Source organism: Cyclopterus lumpus, chromosome 15 (assembly GCF_009769545.1).
Source record: "Cyclopterus lumpus isolate fCycLum1 chromosome 15, fCycLum1.pri, whole genome shotgun sequence".
Taxonomy (NCBI): domain Eukaryota; kingdom Metazoa; phylum Chordata; class Actinopteri; order Perciformes; family Cyclopteridae; genus Cyclopterus; species Cyclopterus lumpus.
This window is the reverse complement of record NC_046980.1, coordinates 19385985-19406459: the sequence shown is the minus strand read 5'-3', so window position 1 is coordinate 19406459 and position 20475 is coordinate 19385985. Positions and strand designations below refer to the sequence as shown.

Here is a 20475-nt window from a genome sequence, read left to right as displayed (position 1 = left end):
ACAACTCTCCCATCGCCAAACTTGAATGCTCTTACACTCTTTGTCCCCCATTTTCTTTAACTCACGTTCCGTTAGTCGACTCATGTAATGATCAAGCCATTTTTCTCCACACACAGTTCTAGTGCAAGCTGTGTCAATTACAGCTGATCCTAGAGACTCCACCATGAATATCTATGTCAGTCAACGATTCTTTTGATAATAAAGTAATGTTGCATTCTTCAACATCTGTCACCACCTCATCTTCTCTCAATTTTGCATGTTCATTTTTGTGAGGACAATCTTTTGCCCAGTGATATGTGCTTTGGCAGACTGCACATCTTGTCCTTCTTCCATATCTGTCGAGTGGATTTGTCCCTTGAACAGCCGTATGATGTTGTGAGCTTGACCTGACATTACTTTCACGCTTCCCAGTAAACCGTGTGTAGTAGGCTGAGTCGCCAACACTCACACGGAGGTCATCAGCTCCCTCTTGTGGAGAATTATCACCAAAGATTCTCTTCAAGCCTGACTTCATGTTAACAAACTAAAGCTCTGGGCAAGCAATAAGTGCCAATTGTGTGTCTTTAACATTAAGTCCTACAGTGTCTAGTAACTTGAAAGCTAACACAGCATCTGGAAGCTCCATCTTGAACTTACATTGTACCGGCGCTCAAACCCGATAATGTAGTCGACCATAGAGACGTCATTTTGTCTTGCGATCCGGTCAAACTCCGTGTACGCCTCGTACTGGCGATCTTTTTCCTCTTTCAAAAAAACAGAGTCCAATTTCGTGAGAAGTATAAGCATTCCTCCATCAACGTTTAAACCCGCTGCGGGATTTCTAGCGCACTATCCCTCGCTCTTCCCGTCAGCGATAAGGCAACCACCAAGGCCTGCTTCTTCTTCTCCAGGTCTGTCACCAGCCTCCAAACTTCAACTCATTTTTCCAGCTCTCGTAAGACTTCTTCTCGTCAAACTGCGGCGGAGTTTTATAATTTCCAGCTGCCATCCTCTGCTACCATGTTAAGTGAATAATTCCAGTGACAACAGTAGATGTTTCAAGCTTTACTTCAAGCCAACATAAACATACGTTTTACATACGTTCCTCTAGAACCAGACTGAACCCACGCATGTGCAATAAACTGAATACTTAACACAGGCAACCCAAATGTTGCCCCTAATAATGTCTTACTATTGTTCAATAAAGCATTAATGCAGCTACAATCAATATCTTATATAGTAACAATGTTTAAACAATGTGAAAGGTGTAACTCGCAGTTATGAACCTACAGATAATTAGGACCTGAATCTGCAGCTCCGCTTGACTTTATGGAGTTTGGCTGTTCAATCTAAAACATATTGATCCGCTTTTACTCTCATCACTTTCATAGTGATGCAGAAAGTTCAGCAGAACTCTAAATGAATTATAATATTTCTTTGCGACTGCTGGATGTGTGATTTAAACAAGTTGTTAACAATTATGTCAACTTAAACAGTGATTAAGTGTGAAAGTTGTGTTTTGGCTGCCTCCAAACACACATTAATCTGTGTCACAGTGTTAATTGTTCAGTTATCTTGTAAAAAAAATATTTATCCAATCAAATAGAATTTGAGTAGATTGACAAATACGGCGCATCGTTAGTTTGTGGGTCGTTGTAGCTTGAGGAGCAATCCTTGTTGGTCAGTGTGTGCTTGATGGAAGTTAAACTAAAGTTAGACTAAATCTGTGACGACATCTCCAAAGAATGTGGTTGAGGTTTAATTCCTTCATTCCTTGTCCTATGCATATAAGAGGTGCTTCATATGAGATTCATATACAGAATGATTTCTATTGCCTCTCAACGGCTCTCAACATGGCGACACCTGAGCCGGTGGCTCGCAGCAAACGGCAGCAAAAGTGCTGACGGAGCTGACAGTGTCTACCTGAAGGGGAACCGGAGGGTAGGCCCTACATTTCCACGACAACGTCGTAGTGAAACAAAAATTTCGTAAACCTTAAATAAAGGGCAAAGGAATAAATACTGAATGGATCTACATTGGCTGGATGATCGTGTGAAGTGTGTTCAATATACACAAGTATATATATACATATACTGTACAGCATGCAGGATTTATATTGACAAAGTCTGCATGGTGATATGTAGATGTCTGGAATACATCACATTATAGGAGCTAAAGACACCAGGGCAGTAACACAAAATGGATCAGTTTCTTTCATATGAAAAAGTGATGTGGCAGACAACTCTGAGCTCCAAAGCGTGTGGTGAGAAAATATGACCCTGACTGCATTAAATTTGGATTCATACCAGCAGGCACTGATATTTATTTTTGGTCATTACAGCTGACAGTTACATAACACATATTTACAGCCCAGCTTTTAACAATCAAAAGTTGACCTTAAGTGACAAAAAGGTTGAGTGTGAACATCCTTAATGTGACAGCAGAGTAGAGAGGAAGGTAAAGTTATTAACGTAACGGTAAACGGCGGGGAGCTGGTGAGTGACGGACAAACACCGGCTGTTTCCTGGACTTCTTAAGGACTTCCCTGTCACCGAGACTCGTTCTCTCGCAGCTCAGCCATGAAACACAACGCTACGCATTTCACCACGTAGACGTGGAGTCTTTACACCACGGAATAAGGGGCCAGCGAAAGTGCTCGTGACAGCTGAGTCCCCAAACAGCGCCGATGAAGGGAGGGAGAGGGAGCGAGGCCCAGTGACAGAGGCGGTTGAAACAGGAGAGTTAAAAGTGGAAAAGAAAGTGCACATCAATCTCTTCACGGCTACATACAGTCCCCCTGCTGAGGTGAGCTGACAGTGGAGGCTGCTTGTCTTAAGATGATGTTGCATGCTCGCAACCTGAACAGGTCCAGCTGTCAATCAGTTGTAAAAGATAAGGCTTTCCAACCATGTGAAAAAGTAAGAAACAAAAGTAACATGTTACTTTTTTTTAATTGAATTTAAGAATTTTTTTTAATACAATTAACACCCTGGTCAACGATCTCTTTTTTCCCCCGCAGTTCCATTACAATGTTATACATTCATCCCCCCCCCACACACACACACACAGACACACACAGACACACACACACACGCACACGCCTCGCTCACTCATTCATAACTGCGGGGCTGCAGAGATAGAAGCACCACTCGATTGCAGGGAGGCGCTGACGCGTCACAAGACGAGGCTGGCTTCCTGATATCCATCACCTCATGCAATAGTAGATACTATTGTATGTATGATGACCCAGAAATACTTCAGACAACAATGTTTTTTTCCTCGGTCAAGCTAACACGCTAACGGCTGTGAGAGTCTGTACACGCCGGTGTTTTGAGCTAAATGCTAATCTGAGCATATAGGCTCACAATGACTATGCTAACATGCTGAAGTTTAGCATCTTCATCATCCTAGCTGGGAATGTTATCATGCCAGCATTTGCTATTTGCCCCATTTACACAAAGTACAAATGATGCTGATGGGAACGCAATTAGTTTTGTATTCAACTGTTAGACCTTGATTACATTTAGCTGATACTTTTATCCAAAGAGACTTACAATCATCGACCGTAGAACAGCTACGGGGAGCAATTCAGGGTTAAGTGTCTTGCTCAAGGACACATTGACTAGGGCTAGCAGAGCCGGGGATCGAACCACTGATCCTCTGATTGAAAGACTGACCTGCAAACCACTGACCTACAGTTATCACTTTGATAATGCAAAATGCAGGTAATTAAGATACATCCCCTGGGAACTATGAATGCCTGACCAGATTCTAGTAGATATGAAGGTGTTTCACAGGATCGCTGAAGACTTTGACTTGGTCCAGACTTTTCCTCTCGACCAAGAGGAAAAGTCACTGGGGTTCATCCTTTTGAGACCATGACTCAGTTATTGAGATATGGGAACACCGCAGTCTCTTTTTGGACCACCTACAGACATGTAACATAAAATGCCATAATACCTTTGATGCTGTCATTAAATGAACACCGGTGTGGTAACTAAACTTCCATGTGAAAAAACAATCATATTTGAATTCTAAGGAATTCTAATGACCAGTAAATATTTTATATACTGCCACTTTCCAAAATGTCCGGAAAAGTGACACAACATTTGGTCTATGATGCCTACAGCTAACTCCAGGCAACGAGAGCGGAAACAGACAATAGAGACAGAGAGTGAGTGCATTCATGATGGGAAAGGCCTGCATCATTAGGCATCATTGTGTCAACACTTTGCTATATGGCTTACTGGAGCATACATGCAGCTGAAGCATGAAAGACACATAAAGCCAACCTACTATACGTCCACATACTGTACTGCATTCTCTGGTCGCCGACACCTGAATAGACGTTCATAATCAATTTTCATACATGCTTTGAGAGTGGGATGAATGAAAAGGAAATGCACTTACTGCTTGACAGATGATGGGGTATTTGATTCGATTGATGCCGCCGGCAAACACAGCAAAGGTCAGAGCCGTGTGGAAACAGAAGTTGAGAAGCATATGCCATCCCTTCCGACTGATGCGGATTGCACTGCCAAAAGAGACCGAGAATCAAAAGAATTAGTAGGTAAATACCAGAACCCCCACAGTGTTGTTTGTTTCATCATCTCACAGATTCATTGTTTAAGTCATACTGCCCATTAGTCACTTTAAGTGTGATTCCAGCTGCTATTTTGCAAGTTCTGAATGAATTGCCCCCCTTTTTTTTTTACCTTGCTGCTGCCATATAGATTAAGCCTGGGGAATGCTACTCATGCAAACAAGCCATTACATAGTCGGCTACCAATACACCTGCTGAATAATAGAATACTTTCTGAAAACATTTCAACCATGGCTCAACTTTGAAAAGCAATGATTCACATTCAATATTTTCAAGTTGGGTCAACTTGGGTAACTCAGACAGATTGTTTTTTTATTAAAGTGAATCATTTAGAGCTGGTGTTTGGTTATGGCTGCTAAGATATTTTATTTTCACCTATACATGCTTAAGAAAACTCTATTTTGTTTACTTTGGGCAACAGGAGGTTTGAAGTCTGACAGACTACACATCAGAGAGAGAGAAAGAGAATGTTTGCCATCATCTCATAAGGTTTAATTGGGTGCGATGTCATCAATCACTGACGGTCAGTCTAACCATCAGTCTTGATGACTAATTGTATTACAACAAAGGCATTGTGGGACAGTGGGAACATTGTAGAACAAACACAACTCAAGAACAGCGCAGGAGAACACGTAACATGAGTCTGTGGCCTCCGGTGCCTGCTGGGAGCGTTGCCTACATGACCTCCTTAGTTGGGATTCTACTATGTGATGGAATATAAACAAAAAACTTTATTTATTTATTTGGCCCCATGGCAGACTTAATTTAATTAAAATAAGAGAGTCATTGATTGTTGTACCTGAACCAAGTGCAGCGAACCATATTGCTGCCTTTGACTTTGGAGGCTACACCACAAAACTGTTTCCTCATAAGATTTCCTTCATGCTGAAGCTAAAAACAAAACACAAACATGCAGAGAAGATCCATTCAGTGACCGAGACACACTGTTTTAGGTTCATTGTTGATTGAACTTATGGGGAAAAGTGTTCACGGGAATGTTTTTTCTGACAAATGAAAAGTAAAGTGCAAACAAAATCCAATGAATCAGTTTTAACTTCCATGCTTTTTTAAAAGGTCAAGCTTCCCTGGTAGCCAGTTAAAGTAAAAAAAAAAGGTTAAGAATGATTCAAATTCATAAAAAAAAAAAATTGAAATCCTCAGGATAATGTGTTTTTTTAGAATGGTGGACCTCGGGCAGAGGGCTATTCACAGATCAGATTCTTAGTAAGAGCCCAATGTGTTAGTCAGTGTACAACCTTCCTACACAGCTTCTTCACCCACTTACACACAAACAGAACATGCAGCGGTAAATGCACACAAATAGGAATCACTGCTGGTTTGACGATGAAATAAAAAGAGATTGCTTACAGCTGGCTGGGCCAATTGCAGTTTTTACAATGCAAAACTCTGCCCTCATATCCACTTTGAATTCTGGCATTAACCGGGGGTGGTGGTGGGGGGGGGGGGGGGGGGCAGGGCACTTAACCCACATTATAATTTTTCCACCCAGCTGTTAGAAAACAGGCTAAACAGGTCAGACAACGGCAACATATTTGTAGCACGGTGTGAATTCACAGGCCATCTGTTCTTTTAATGACTTCCCTGTGTCAGCGGCCTCCTTTGCATCCATACAGCCACAGTCTGTCACCATTTGAAATCATATAACATTGTGCCGGAAATCTCTGCTCCCCCAAAATGGAGGAGCGGAGCCCCGGCTGCACGTGAGCCAACTGTAGATGAAGCGGTGGCTCGGCAGTGAGCTATGAGGCGTGTCTGAGGCTGGGGCTTTCGCTGCTCTGTGCGAGGGGAGGGAGAGCTGAAGCTGCTGCTGTCGATGCCTCCGCCGCCGTCCAAGTACTGAACTCCATCCAGCAAGGAGGCCATAAATCAGGCCGGCCCCCGGCCTCCATGGAAGGGGGTTTTCATAGGCTCTGCTTTGGGCTTTCCTTGGGTCAAGTACATTAACCTGGCATCCCCATCTCCCAGAAAGTAAGGGGGGTGGGGGGGTCCTCTCTGCATCTGCTCCCTCACCCTGCACCCACTGCTGAGCCAACTGTGTGTTACAATAAAGCTGTGGATGGTCTTATATGACAATGTACAATGGGTGGCTTGGGCCGACCGCTTCATTGGCGGGAGACACGTTGCAAACATGCTGATAAGTCCCATAAAACATCGGCGGCAGGGCTGTTAAATGAGAAATGGTATTGGTTTTATGGTAATTATGATGGAGGAAAGGGAGCATCTTGGCAGCAATAGGGATGTGCTTTATGGTTGAAATCAGTAAGCAAGTCACATACAAGAGCATATAGTTTAAACAGCCACTTGAGCACTGCAACAATAAATATATTAATGACATAATAATAACAACCTTATAACATGTTGGAAACTGTTGGACTCCTACTTTACTTACTGGTCTTTACAACTTTACAATAGAATTACCATTAACTCATGCACCTGCTGACTGTCCAATATTTTTGGTTCGGTTTTGGTCTCCACCAACTCCTGAGGGAAATATCTGACTCTTTAGCTGGTCAGTGTTCCACTATGTTTACTGGCAAGCCGCTTGTCTGAGGTTTGGTGCTGAGCAGGCGGTGTACAGTGGCTTTTTTCACTCCCTGCTGCAGCTGCTGTTGATTAGAGTGGCTTTAAGAATCTTTATTTTGTTGCTTTTTAATCATTCATTTGGAAAGAAGAAATGCTCATATTGTTATTGTGATTCCACTAGAAGCTAATAAATAACAAAACTGAACTATTGCACCACCCCTCCCCAGCCCCAGCTCTACATGACAGTATTAAGTGTCTTTTCTTTTCAACACTTGATAGACATTATTAATCACATTACTCTGCGCTTTCTTTACTCCCTTTAATTACAGGCACTCAATTCCTGCTAACAATAATAACTCCAATTGTATTTCTCCTTCTTATGGGATCAATTACAAGTATTTAAAGATTTTTTCATGTCTTTACATTTGGGTAAATGTGGACAATGGGAAGTTGCTTACAGTTCCTGTAACCATAATAATAGACAACAATAGAGATGTCTCATATTTACTTTTACACACGTTTTTACGTCTGCACGCAGCAGCAGAGACATATCGTCGGTGTGGAAGTTCTTCGCCGTGAGTGACGGAGACATGCAATTTGCCAACATAAGCCGTGGAGGAACAACCTGAAGAAGACTTGCAACAACTAACTTCATCAGACACCTACCTATATTGTTATTCCTTCCCATGCATGCTGCCAACAGCGTGGAGTCTCTCGCTCGCACAGGCCTGTTTATAATGGAGAGAAACTTTTTGCCGAGAAACTAAATACGGTTGGTTGAAGGAGTTGTTTTCACTGCAATGTCAATTAGATATAAGTGAAGAAATTATGAACTGTTTAAATTCCTAGCTTTAAGAGGCTTGAATCTACACTTGTTTATAACAGATCAAGTATTTAAATAACAATACAATTATTTCTTATTAACACCAAACATTACAAAGTAAAAGGTTAATATTTAGAATTTATTAGGGTTTTTACTGAAAAAAGTTAATCTGGAGCCTTGCTGTCAATTATAGTTCTTAGAAAGAAAATGGGAATCGGCAAATAAGACTTTGGAATCATGGAAATTGCAATCATTGCATCTTTAGACAACAACCAACTACTTTTACGGAAGAAAAAGTCATCAGTTGGAGAACTGTGAGACGATCTGAAGTGACTTCTGTGTGGATTTATGGATGCCTATCTTCGCTGAACATCAATGACCACTGGAAAGACGACCTTCTTCTGATTCCATCTGCGTGTGCATGACATCGGTGTTATGACACAAATCGCGCCAATTGGGTTCAAAGGGATCGGGGTTCAAAGGAGAAAAGGGATGATATCCACCATTGTGCTCCTTACTCAGCGAATACATCACACATCACCATTGCACGCCCTAATCCCGGATCAGATTTGTATCTTGGCTTATCTCGCTGGCTGAGATAGAATTAACAGCACATCCTGCATGCATGTATTTATGCATGTGTGCATGTGGCTGTGAGCTGAAGTGAGAAAGTGACAAATTCAAACGCGCACAATCCACAGCGTCTGTCCTCGCATTCTGCCCATCTAACACGCTTCACTGCTTGGGTACTGTCAGTCAGCAGGAGTGATACTCCATAACCAAAATGTTGCTAAACAGAGATTTGTTTCACTGCTGGGGAGTGCCTAGAGGGAGGTGTGGAGCACGAGAAGGTGTTGGATTTTGTTAATGTGAGTGTCGCTGAGAGGGAACCCCCTCGAGTGTGACAGACACCTTGGAAGCACCGACCTTATGTCTTGAATATGGGATTTTTCTCTGAAATTGTCTCTGAGAAGAAGCGTTTACGTATCGTATTTTGGAGTATCTAAGTTGCGCTTCACCATTGTGTGTACACGTCCACCAGCGTTTGAGACACCTGTGATCCTGTTGCATGTAAACAGTTGTTTATGTTGCTATGTTCATGTATACATTGATATGAATAACTATGTTCCACACAAATGTCATTTTGGAGTATTTGTGTTTTTTTACTCACAAAAAAAAAAAAGCATTATTTCCACTTCATTAAAAAAGGCCCCCGATTGAAGTCTTTTTGCATTCTTCTTCACCTCTAAAATATCAAAATGTCTTCAAACCCTACGGATCATGGTTGTGTATTATTATTATTATTTTTAATAATACACCAATTCTGCACAAAACATCAGTGGTGTTGGGAAGCTGTTTACATTCGACTTGAATCACAAATCTCAATCATCCATTTGCTATTGCTCCCGTCTGTGTTGCAGGTTGTGTGTGTCCCTCCAGTCAATACTGCAGTGCCAGACGACATTAAGCAATGCTGATGTTTGGAGCCCCAGATGCTGTAGGAGGACGCACCCTGTCTCTGTCCCAGGTGTCACAGACGGATGCGCTGCTGCGCCTTTCGCGCGGATTCGAAAACATCAATAAAAGCAGATACATCTGTCTGACTTAACTGTGTTATTCCGTAAATACATTTTTTTTGTATTCATTTGTTTGAGAAAATGTGACATTTGAGACATTTCCTACATATTAAAATGGATGCAGAGCTATTACAATACGGACACATTAATGCCACGGATGTGATGAAGTGACTGATGATGAATTGCTGTGCTGAAATAATACGCCAGTCAGGCTCCCGCTGCTTTAATAACGGCAGACGGATGCCACAGTGCGAAAACCGCAGGAGCCACGCGGCACATCCTCTGTCTTCGACTCCATATGGAATAGTAAAGGTGGCCTGAACGCCCCGTAGAAATCCATTAGAAGCATGCTATGACTGTCTGAAATGCACGCGCACATCTGCGCTTGTGTTGCAGATCCTCTTCGTCAGACCGGCTGCAGTGCTTTATGCCAGCCCTAAAGTGTCTGACTCACACCCGGGAACGCAAAAGTAAACCGCAAACCATGGAGGTGGGGGATCGCATGTGGAAATTAAGTCAACGGCTGTTGCGTGAAGTATTTAGAAGTGACGCCTGCTTCTTACCTGTGGTGCACTATGTACGTGATGATGGAGGCGAAGAGGCAAAGCAACATGACCGCCGTGCAGGCATAGACAACCGGGTGCAGAAACTCCCCAGGGTACGGGGGGAAAGACAGCACCTTCTTCAGATCCTAAGGCAAGAAATAGACAGGGGGGAGGGGAGAAAGATACATTATGAAATACATTTTCATAAAGAATAGTCAGTGAGCATGAACTAGGCCTGAGCAGTGACAACAGCGTTCCCGACAGCTGAAGACGGATGTGATGAGCTTCCCACGTGTATAGGCAGAGCAAACTAGAAAAACACACATGGATGTCAGGGGAAAGCATCCCGAGTTAGAACGCTGTCCAAATCAGCATAAAAGAGCAACAACCCTGTCGAGTATATAAGAATATTCTCCCCCCTGCATTTACATTTTGCGTTTCAGGCATTTAGCCGACATTCTTTTTCAACAATAGCGTAATCTTCCCTAGTCTGCTGAGATGAAAAGCTAAACAAAAATGGATAGCAGCCAGGGCAAAAGACAAAAAAATCAAAACAAAGTTAAGTCGCTTTTTGTGTCTCGAAAAGACACATTGTTAAGAGACGGTTATTAAAACCTTATCAACATCAGAGTCCATTTGCTCTGTGATGTATTCTTCTTCCAGCTCCTTCAGCACGCATTCTGACAGCTGCGGCTGAAAGCTCTCATAGCGGAGACACCTTTTTAATACTTTCAGGTAGGGCTGCATCTCTGAGCTTTAGGTCTAATGTGTTAAGAAACAAAAATGTGAAATCTGTACACTCGTTTGGCATCTCTGTGTGGAGCCAGCAGTGATGTCACGATTTAGGCTCCATCGTGTTGACGTCGCTAAATAAAGCGCACCTTATCTCCATAACCCCGCCAGCTCAGTGCTGCAAGAGTGATCCACACACACACACACACACATGCTGTCTGACTCTATCAGTGTCTCGGTGAGTAGCCAAGTGGGACGTTCTCTCTCTCCGTGTTTATCTAAAGGCTGATGAGCCTGTCGGGGCCCGTGAGGGGTCGTGACCTTCAGCTGAGCATTTATAAGCACGGTTGTAAAGTAGTGGCCCGAGATGAAGTAAAAGGTTTTGGATGGGGGGGTTTGGTGGTGGAGACACCAGGGGAGATGTCGAGCAGGAGAGTGTGGTCAGTCTAACACTCATCACAGTGTCTAAAAGAGCCTTTCCTGTGGGTTTAATGCTTCGAGGCTTAGAGCATTTTGATGGAGGTATATGACGACCGATCCCCTACTCAATTTTGTTTCATAAATTGTTGTAGCAATTTCTAGGTTGATATAATTTGTAACACAGATTTGGGGCTAAATAAAAAAAAGATTTGACCACTGGAGAATAACAAAAAAATCTCTCAAAAAGTCCACATTGAGAGACCAAAGACTTTGAGGAACATCAAAGAAAAACCCATGCTGGGATTTGGTATGCAAAACTTAAGACAACTGGAGAATTATGCATGAGTACATTTTTTGTCATTATATACCAAGGAAAGCTATGCATTCTTTGAATGCCCCGGGTCTATAGTTTGTGTTTGTAAGGTTACATGAAGCTGTGACTATGCTAGAGGTCACAACATTTCGTAAAGTGTGTTCAAGTTTTTAAAAAACAGGTCACTGCAATGAAACGGCTGCCATGGAGTCTAACATCATCTCACATTAATGTAATTGGGCTCATTGGATCCACAAGAGTCTCTGCTTTCCAGTTACAATCAATTTATGCAATTCAAAGACTGTTTAGGGAACCCAGTATTGCCAAATATTCCATACATCAATTTTAGGAAAGGCAAAAATAACACATTATTCCTGCATGCGAAATGTTTGTAAAGAAAAGACTTGATCATTGTTAGCTATAGAAACTATTTTTATTCACATATAAAAATTAAAGTAACCGCTTTGAATATGTCCTTTCCAAATTTCCCCCCACTAAATTGCTTACAAGCTAGCTGGCATGTTGGTACCAATGCATGCCTTAGTTTCAGGTGCCAACGAGCCCGCTACAACCTTTTAAAGACAGATATGTCGGCCCGTAGATCCTGCGGGTCTCAGAGGGTTGGAGAGGAAAAGGGGGAGGAGTCAAAGAGCTTTTGAGGCCTTCCATGAGGTATAAGCAGTCATTGCTCTGATATCGTTCTGCTACCTTCAAAGAGATACGTTTATTGTAAACTACAAACTGCATAGAATAATAAAGCCAGACGCTCCCTAAACATGTTTCTCATCCATCCATTAATCTATCCGTCCATCCATCATCTATAACCATGTTACCCTTTACAGGGTCATGGTGGGCTGGAGTCTTTTTACAGCTTACAATAGGCGAGAGGAAGGCTACACCTTGGGCAGGTCGGCAGTCTATCACAGGACACATTCGTATGGAGACAGCATTTACTCTCACATTCACACCTACAGTAAGACTATTTAAGCCATAGCATATGAAGAGCTTTGGAGAGTGCTGACTGTTTCTTAGCCTTTCCAAAACCCCTAAATGATAGCTGGTAACTAGAGTACAGGATTTTAAGGTTATAAAACAATGACCGCTAGTGAGGGGTGTTTTTTCACCAACAGTTAGTTTAGTTAGCTCGCTAGCTGAAATCTAACATCTCATGGCATCTACTGCGATACGAGCCAGTACGCCTAGTAAGGAAAAGACAGCTCTTAGCAACTTATGAAATCAAGGACTTTTTCGCGTTTTGAGTAATAAGTCAGCCAGCGTTGTCATTTTAAACTAAAAATGTATCCTGTGGAAGTAAGACAGACAGCATGGCACCAACAGGCCCCGGGGAGGCACCAACCAGGCAGTTAAACTTGCTCTGATCAGTCATGGGTCAAATCATTGCTGTGAGATATCCACTAGAGAGGAAACTGACATTTATTTTAAACTGAAATTTTAAAAAATTGCTAGCAAACACATCCAGCAGACACAGAGCAACATTAGCATTGATTTAGAGATGTGCCTGTGTCCACCTGATGAATGAAAGACCAATATCTGCTCTACTTCAGGAGGTCATTGCTGGAGGGTGCAACACCTTCCATATACATGTATGAATTTGATGCATTGCTACTATAAAAACATATTGACTGGAGCAGCTTTAATACCAAGCATAAGATGTCTGAAGGGCTACTTTGAAAGGTGGTTGAAGAAAGAAAGAAAAATCATTGATCTTTAAAAAAAGAAAACTTGAGTTTGCAGCTTGGCAATACAAATAAAGAAATGACAAGAAGGCAGGGCTGGAGGAGGACTGTATTTAGACCTCAGCAATAAAATGGACCATCATTTGGGAGCACAGCAGCACACAGAGGGTAAAAAGAAAAAGGAGGTTGAGGGGGAAAGCATACGAAAAACACATTCCAAAAATGTAAACAGCTTCACATAATTTGGTAGCCACGGAATTACAGGGAATTATTAAGTTTGTGTTTGTCCCCGGAGCGATGTCATGGAAGGACAATGAAAGCTGGTGTTAATTACAGCTCAATGAATTGATGTCGCCCAAAAAAAGAAATAAAAAATAATCCAGCCCTGAAGCATCAGCAAGAAATCCTGCTGAAATGAAGCTTTTAAGTCAGTAAGCTGATTTATATACTTAAAGAGTAAATACCACTTCATAGGGGTTTAGATCATGACAATTAACAGCAACTCAACCAAAGGTCGAAGATAAATCGTTTTCGAGGGAATCAGTAACTGCATCTGCAAAAACCGAATCGTGCTTAGACACAGGGAGCGGACGTGTCACATGGTGAGTGACGGCGGCCATAGTTAATTGGCTATAGGTGTGAGGGGAGGAAGTCAAACGTTCTCATGGGATACATCATCATCATCATCATCATCATCATCATCATCACTGGGCTTAAAACGTTGGCTGAGAATGTCAGCCTCTCGCCTCCAGAGTCTTCAACCATTTCTCACCCCAACAAATAAAGCTCATCAGCCTACAGCTGAGCGGCTTTCCTAAAAATCCATAAGACGTCATGCATCTTAGAAGTGGTTACTCAGAAAACCATACACGTGCCCCAGCACCTTGTTGCAAAAAAGTTTTAAATTGACTTTCAGTTTCCAAGAAATCAATCCACTGTGCACAAAAAACTGTCAGACTGAAACTTTAAATGCTGTTGCCATTTTGGAGAAGAAAAAAAAATCTGCTTTTAGAAACTGCATTAAACAATTAACCATATTCTTGGATTTAGATTTCATTTAATTTGATTAATTCGTCTACCATCTTTTCGATCTTTGCCGTTTCCAGGAGTCTCTCCATTTCTGTCAATACCTGGTGCTACTATCATGCGATTTGCAAGATTTGAGTAATATACCTGCATGTGCCGCTTGTAATAAAGAGGCGACAAATGTCTCAGATAAATAAATAAGCTATTTTGACATTGAAATTGAATTTCTGTTTTATCTCTGACGATTTCAGATGGAAATCAAAGAACGTCAAACAGTAATAACTTCTGTAATTAAAAGCTCCCCTCCAAAATTGATGTCTGGGCACCGACCCTATTAGGAAATGTTGCCACTTTCCACAATTCTTTACTATTTTATAGACCAAACAATGATTAGAAACCCCCTCCACCCAGCGGATAAAGAACCACAAAAAACATACAAGTGAATTGTATGATTCGAACAAACAAACCAGACAGCTTTCAGACCAGCCAAAAGAGGACAGCAGGAGCCTAAAGCTTTGAGAAGAAACTGTCTGGCTCAAATTGAATGAGTAAACCTTCTTCAGACTACTTCAGACGTACCCTTGTGCAAGGTGCTGAACAGCTGCGCACAGGCCAACAATAGAGGAACTTCCATTTTATGGGGCAGAGTATACAGCAGAGGAGTATGAAAGCCAAGAAGGGCAAAGCTGGAATAGAACGTGCATGCTCAGCAGAACCATCTCCTAGACAAATAAAGGTCACAAGAAGAAATGACCTTACAGCAGAGCAGGGCGATGATGAGAGAATAGAAAGAAAAGGGAAGAAGGATGACTGCCCTTTTAGCCCAAAGAAGAAAATGGTGAGGCCAACGACAGGGTGCCCTGAACAAAGTTTGCACATGGCTCTAGGAAGCAGTGTTTGTGCTCCTGAGGTGATGTGGGACAAACTTCAGCTGCACACTAAGGAGAGAGGGATTGTTCTTACACTGAATTGTATCTGAATAATCTTCTTGAAAACACGTGCAGATGCTCTAATGTTTGCATGTCCCTTGAACATGCAAACATTTGAGTGCTACATCGACTCCTGTACATATAAGTCTCGTACGGGTCACTGTGCAACAGGTACAGACTGAAAAATTGTGGCTCCCCTGTCGGCCCGGCTGTCATGAAGACTGATTGACTGCTGCTGTACTCTTCAGACGGGGACAGTTGCAGCCAGCTTCAAGTGTGATTCCTCTGCTCTCCATGTTATCGTCGCTGTTGCTATTGTGTTACATCACTGGCCACTGGTCACTTTATCAATGTGACCACTCTCTCTCAGCGCAATTCAATACCACCCAGGGCAGTTTAGTTTAGCCTATTCTGGATTAGCGCTGGCATGTTACCTCCGAACATGTCTCCATTGTCCCCGAGTGTCCCTGATCCCCTGTTGGTGTTGTAGTTACAACTTTAATCCAGAATCCTCCCCCTGGATCCCAACATGCCAAAATCAGATTACCCGAGTCAATTAAACTTGATCCATAATCTCGACACACAGGCACGGTGGGTGCAAGGTTATCAGAGCTGCAAAATAAAATTGGGGCAAATGCGCTGTTGATCTGTGAGGACTTACTCGGTGTCTGGAAACGACAAAACCTTCAGGAGCCAAACTCTTGCAAATTTAACGCGTTTCCCTTTTAATTGATGCTGTCGTAGTGGCGGAAACCGCGGGCCGATCTGTGACATATGTCCTCGCAAATGTGCTCCTTCATCCTGTTGTAATCGCATTGGTGCATGCAAGGACGCAAGAACATTGTGGGAAAGAGAGAGAGAGAGAGAGAGAGAAAGAAAGAAAGAGAGAAAGAAAGAGGAAACAAAATTGAAATCCTCTAGTGAACAGCCTGCGGGCTCTCAGCTCCCATCCAGCACTGTATTTTATCATATTTGGCGCCCCAACAGAACTAGAGAGAGTGTGCAAATCAAACCCACTCTGGCTTGGCCGTGCACCGTGCGAGGAGAGAGAGAGACGGGACAGCAGGCGGGGCGGAATAAACTCTGGACTTGACAACGGTCGGAGAAAACGGCCATGAACCGCTGATGTCGCAGCTGCACCTTGGGGCCGTCACTCAGCTCGTGGCTTTGAGATACGGTCGTGCCCGCAGCAATGAGCCCCCCCGCCCCTGTTCAACAGCGGAGGCAAACAAGGCCCACCGTGAAACGAGTAATCCAATCACTACTGGAATCAAGCGCACATCGATCAAATCATCAAACATTCTGAGCTGATGGTGAACCTCGGCGTGAACTATGAAGCCCCTCTAGGTGAGCACTGTCGACGAATGAGGCTCAGACATAGCAGTCGAGGCGCATTTATCTTCTCAAACATCAAGGGGGCATTGTTTCATTAGCATTAATTTCTCTAGAGCCTCAGATGAGAAGGGTTGTATATACAGTTTCAGGCAATTCCAATTCCTATACAAAAGATAGCGTAATCGCAGTTCTGTGGAGATGTTTAAAGCGCGACTATCAAATAAATGGGCCTTGTGCACTTGTTCAACATTGCAAACAGACCACAAGCTCATAATTCACTGTAGGCACACACACACACACACACTCCCCTCTACAACCGGAAACAAAGCGAGGCGAGTACACGCTTCTGCTACGAACACAGTGAATCAATACCAACAAATGTGAAAGCAAGGAGAAGACAGTGTTTTAATATAGGACGGAGACACTGGGATGCCTCTAATCTCTTTCTCTCTTCCGCTTGTTATTTATCCAGGGAAGGTTTCCTGAACATAATCCTTTCACACCCATACAGTAAAAGAAAACACACACATGGCTACTAAGAGATACCCAATCGCACCACAGGCTGACGGCCATTTCGCTGACGCACCAACATGTTCCATGTACGGCTAGGCTTCAATGGCTTTTTATCAGATCTGATCAAATTCAGATCCTCTATCGAATACTCAGTTTCCAGATTATTAGGTGCACCGAGCAAAAAATCCAACTCCTCCCGACAGATGGTTCATCCAATCACCTGTCATGTATTTTTTTCTCGCCAAAACCGGTTCCACTGGGATGGTTCTGTGTGACAAACCACCTGCCGCGTCACGTTAGCGCAGCAGGGCTGAATGCTAACGTCGGCATGCCGACCACATCTACGACGCTCACAATGACAACGCTAACGTGCTAGGTTGTTGTGATGGTTACCGGGACAATCGCAGTCCAAGCATTAAACATACCGTAGGCTGATGGGTAATGTCATTCGTTTTGCAGGTTCATGGACTAATAGAGCTTTTACCTGATGATGGCGCTCGAGGAGAAGTTATGGGATCCCCGAAGTTATATTTCATCCCATGAGAGCATGAATGGACCAAAATTGACCGGCAATCCATTCAATGGTTGTCAGTGTATTTCAGTGTTCATTCTATTCTCTTGCTGCAGTAGCTACTACTGATACAATACATCCCCCCCCCCCCCGACATTAGGCTCCAGCCTCCAGCCGGCCCCTCCAAACATTCCATCTGTCTGAGAACATGAATCAATAAAAAATTAATCTGAGAGAAGATTGTTTTGAAAATGTAGAGCAAAGCGGCTGGAATGAGACGAACCCTCTTCAACGGGGTTTCGTTTTAATCTGACTCTGTGAGCGAGCCTGAAACTCTGCCTGCCTACATCACGTCGCTCACCTTCTTTACGTGCACGTGTGTGTGCATGAGAGAGAGAGAGAGAGGGGAGAGAGAGAGAGAGGAGGTGTTGTCTGAGAGGGGTGACTCATCTCTTCCAATCGCTCCGAGCCACAGAATGCTCAATGGATGGGGCTGTGTGTGCGCTCACATGTGTGCACACACACACACGCATGCCAGAGACACCTCGGCTGTCTGACACACACTGCTCACGCTCTGAGGTCCCTGAGACGGCACGCTGTTAGGCACAGAGTGGGAGCATGCATTACGCCGGCTCGTGCCTCGTTCCCTTGCCAGTTGATACCCCCCCCATGTCGCTGTGACAATGGCTCAGAGCAGGGCAGCGTTCCACGTGTTCTGCTCTGTTAACGACGCGATGGAGAAGACGCACTGCGAACTCTTGCAAACAGCCCCTCTGGAAAATGAGCGCTCTCTAGCACTCTGTTGCTGTCCACCATTTGCACTCTCTCTGTCTCCTGGGCGAACCTCTAGCAGCCCCAGAAAATGTAAAAGCAACTGTGCGATGTCGGGCGTCTCGCTGCTCTATTTGCATTGCCATAGAAACCGCGAGGCATGTTGCGGGGTCCTTGTCGGTTCAGCACCCTGAGAGAGAGAAGTATGTGTGTGTGTGTGTGTGTGGGGGGGAAATGAATGCAGTCAACCGTGCAAAGAATATGATGCATGACGACAGTCAGTGAAAAGCAGTGATAGGGGAGATAAGGAGATGAAGAGTGATTCTGGAGACAGGACGTGGAGACGGGTGGAGAGGAGGACACAAAAGGTAAATCATCACCCCTTCTGTCCAGGAAGTAACTGTACATCTCAGATCTCTCTCCCTCAGCCTCTTTTCCCATCCCCCCAAACCACGATGCAATTTTCCTCCATTTCTGATTACAGATTGCTCGCCGTGATCTCAGCCCAGTTCCATTTTAGCGCCTGACAGTTGTGCCATCCGTGCCATTTAGGCCTAAGTGGACGCGCCGTTCTCCACCGCCGGCAATTTACATGTTTGCATCTCGTCAGCGCATTTGTAAGCCACGGTGTCAGGACAGTGAAAAAGGAGGGAGTCTCGGAGCCCAGATTAGTTTTTCACCTTTGATACCGTAGCGCATCACTCACCCAGGCCACACAGAGGCACTTATATGGATGGGTAATTCACTCCGTCGTGCATTTTTCGGACACATCTTCACCCACCCCCTCTCACTCGTGACAGTAGATGCACGGAGAAAACACACAATGCCGCTCAGCTCCGAAGATAAATCCAACGGGGCAAAGATTCTTTGAAAATAATCTTGACTGCCATCCATCAAGCTCACATTGTTGTGTTCTGCGGCATCAAAGAGAAGCTTATTTCAAAATACTTGCTGCTACTCCAGACTGCACACTTAACGCCACCCAGCTGGCATCCAACTGATCTTGGATCTGCCGTGTCCTTCCTTTCACTGGACCCTTCCTTCTCTTTAGACTTACTTAATTGGACTTCTTAAATGAGATGAGAGATTTCAGGATCCTGTCGCTCATCTATAATCCCATTGTTGCATGCTGTGCTTCCTTTGTATTATTACTACAATTTACTGTTAATAGCGAGAACCGTCAAAGGAGAAGGAGAGATCTCTCTTTGAATAGACTCCCCTTAGTTTCCTCCTTTTTTTTAATGTGCATAGCTTGTTTAAGACGTTTTACTTGTTGCTGTCTTGGGTCTGAAAAGCCCTGCGTATGTTATATTGGGCTATCCAAACCCATTAATGCCTTATCTTGGGCCAATTTGTGGTCTAAAATGATCAGCTGCAGCCCATGTATGAGCCCAAGGATACGGCTTCCACTCCCAGGTGGACAAATAGAAAGCGGTGGTGGATGGGTGAAACAAACACAGGACTTTTATTCGGGGGGCGTTCGTGTCCCGCACAAACAGTAATGAATACCATTAGTAACATATTTGATAAAACCTCTAACGCGGTTATATTGTTGCCTAAACCTAACTTCACCAACGTTAAACACATGTCACCACGTTATTCCGTTGGGCCCGGCATTATTCTGTGTTTATTTTCTCATTGTCGACAAATCCCATGCAAAGACCAAAACCACAACTAATCTACTCCCACCAACTTGTCTGTGCGAGTCCCACGCCCATTAGCTTCTAATGAAGACATAAATCTTTAAAACCGAACGGCACATTCATTTCCCAAACAGCAGGGAACTGTAGTTTTGAGCTTATTAAAGATGAGTAAATTGTGCATTTCTGATCTGCAGATTAATGCAGGTTAGTGAGTGTTTACAGCAGGATGGCCAATGTCCAACTGACTCCACAGTTCATGGTAATGAGGTAACATGTCACTCTACAACAATATCAGGCTTTGGTTAAACAGTCAATACTGTTGTTGTTTTTGGTCTTTTCATTGGATTTGTAGACAAATGGAGGGGGGGGGGGGAGTAGACATCTATGCTGCTCCCTTCTTGTTACATGCGTGGCACTGACTACCTGTCCTATCAGAGAGCCCAGTCGCATGGTTGAACTGCACTGTCTGTGGAATTGTCTGCCCCGGATATTATCAGGTGTTCTTGTAGTTCAT

At 43.6% G+C, this 20475-nt stretch overlaps 1 protein-coding gene across 3 annotated transcripts in view; it reads right to left on the bottom strand.

Annotated features, from left to right (window-relative positions):
• The window catches only part of LOC117744146 (adhesion G protein-coupled receptor A3), a 149244-nt gene that overhangs the window by 21332 nt on the left and 107437 nt on the right, over window positions 1–20475 (bottom strand). For all 3 annotated transcript variants that reach the window (XM_034552273.1, XM_034552274.1, XM_034552275.1), the window contains 2 exons: window positions 10090–10217; window positions 4390–4513 (listed from right to left, as the gene is read on the bottom strand). In XM_034552273.1, coding sequence (XP_034408164.1) covers window positions 4390–4513; window positions 10090–10217 — 252 coding nt within the window. The remainder of the gene's footprint in view (window positions 1–4389; window positions 4514–10089; window positions 10218–20475) is intronic.